This window comes from Nicotiana attenuata, unplaced genomic scaffold (assembly GCF_001879085.1).
Source record: "Nicotiana attenuata strain UT unplaced genomic scaffold, NIATTr2, whole genome shotgun sequence".
Lineage (NCBI taxonomy): Eukaryota > Viridiplantae > Streptophyta > Magnoliopsida > Solanales > Solanaceae > Nicotiana > Nicotiana attenuata.
Window position 1 is genome coordinate 83,156 of NW_017670967.1, and position 2,117 is coordinate 85,272.

Consider the following 2,117-nt stretch of genomic DNA (forward strand, 5'->3'; position numbering starts at 1 on the left):
GATAGTGTTATGACCAATGAATATACAAAAAAAAAAAAAAAAAAAAAAAAAAAAAAAAAAATTGGCCAAAGAGAGTCACCTCCGGCATCACCAACTGGAGGTTTTAGATATACAAACTTTGTATATTTTACTCATTATTGTTCAATTCAAACAATATATATATAGTCCAAAGGCTTGACAAAAATGGTAATTGAGTTTGTAGGGAAAATAGAGATGCCACATCTATCTTGTATTGTCCTTCTTTAAGCAATAAAAAATCGTAAGTTTACATATATCTTACTCTTTTGGGGGTTATAATATTTTTAGTTATTTAAATTATCGAAACAATTTACATGGAATAAAGTATGATTTACTGATATTTTGTATAACCGCACAGAACGCGAATAGTTTCACTAGTTTTCTTATAAAAACAAGCATCAGCTTATGCCCTAGGAGAAAACGATATTGTTTGCGCCACTACTAACATCACACCAACTATTTTAGTTTTATTGTTCTTTTTCCAATTAATCATTATGGTTCCCACCATCTTTGTTTTTCTTACGGGCCAAACGCAATTAAAACCCACATTAAATCGAATATAGACTCCTAATCACTTCTCTTCACTTTATTCTTCTCTATGATGGAGGATTAAAATGCAGTATATTACAATTTGCTAAATTAATAAAGGTAATCCAGATAATATAATAAAATTGATATCTTTCTTTTTAATCTAAAAATGTTGCGCAATTGTTTCTGAAAAGATTTAAGTTTTGGAAAAACTTCACCAGAAAACATATTTGCTTAAGATCTTTTTAAAAATATTCCCCAAAACATAAATCAATATATTAATTTTTTAACTCAAGAAAAGGTCCGAGAGTGTTATTCATTAGGTCATTTGCTCAATCAAATGTGGAAAACTCTAAAATTCCAATAAATTCCAAAATACGGATTACTGAAAAAATGAGAATTTCCTCTCACTCTTCTTAACTCAGCCAAAAATACAATTTCCCGGATGTCAAAATTGAAAAATAAACCAAAATCTAAAATCATAAAAAAGAAAAAAAAAAAGAGGAAAACCCTCTGTTTTTGAGCTCAGTGGCTTTGTCTATGGCTGTCTTGGGATTCGTCATGGGCTTGATCATCCCTAACTTCCGTTGTGATTGCTTGTTCTTTCAGCTTCTCATCAGCTAATTCTTCACTCTCCTTTTCAAAATTCTGCTCACATTTATCTCCACCACCAAAAGAATTACTTCTGCTTGATACAGGCGTAGCCAAGAAAGTTGGGTTTAAATCTCCAGCCATTATCACTACAATTTTCTCTTCAAAAACCGGCAAAACCTTTAACATATCGGCGGCAGATTTCTCGCCGGCGCCGGCTTCAATATCACTTTGAGACTGATCATCATCATTACCATTTTCTCTTGGGTAGCCGGAGGAGTTTTTCCAGTAAGAACAAGCTAAGATTACAAGAGCAAAAGTTATCAACAGTAGCATGGCTGCTACGCCGGCAAAGAGGTACGGGGCCGGAGAATGCCACGGCGATCTTTGAACGACCGTCGGCGGTGAAATTGGTGAAGAAGCAGTGAAGGTACTCACAGTTCGCATTTCTTTTTTTTCTGATTATTTTTCAATTTTCTCGGGATATATGAAAGGGAATGAGAAAGTGAAAGGGAAACTTTAGATGGATTGTAACAACTGATTTTCGCTTAGCTTGAGAAGTGTAGAGATGTTACATATATATTTATACCAGACAATCAGTGTAGGGAGTTTTGGGGGGGGGGGGGGGGGGGGTAGGAGGAGAAAAAAGAAGTTTAAGAAAAAAATTACTATCCTCTCTAATTCAATCTCAACACCTCCACTATATTAATCATTCATAGTGGTACACGGGGAAAAATACACTAAGGTTGTGCGCAGGGCCGAAGTCGCCGAAAAATTATACTACGTATAAGGTAAAATATTACATTATTATTGATTAAAAATAAACGTTGAACACTCTTGTATAGCCCACTGATAAATTTGAACATCCTAATTGAATTTTCTGATTTCGTCATTGGTTGTGCGTAGGCTGCTATCATTTGAGCAAAGAGGTGAATAAACAATGTCACTGGTGGGGTAAAGCAACCACCAAGTAGATCTCT

General features: G+C 34.5%; 1 protein-coding gene across 1 annotated transcript; it reads right to left on the bottom strand.

Annotated features, from left to right (window-relative positions):
- Positions 1–837: 837 nt before the first annotated feature.
- LOC109244895 (protein GLUTAMINE DUMPER 2-like) lies at positions 838–1,686 on the bottom strand. The gene has a single exon (XM_019412054.1). It carries the CDS (start codon positions 1,582–1,584, stop codon positions 1,072–1,074), a length of 513 nt encoding a protein of 170 aa, XP_019267599.1. The 5' UTR covers positions 1,585–1,686; the 3' UTR covers positions 838–1,071.
- Between the last annotated feature and the right edge of the window lie 431 nt (positions 1,687–2,117).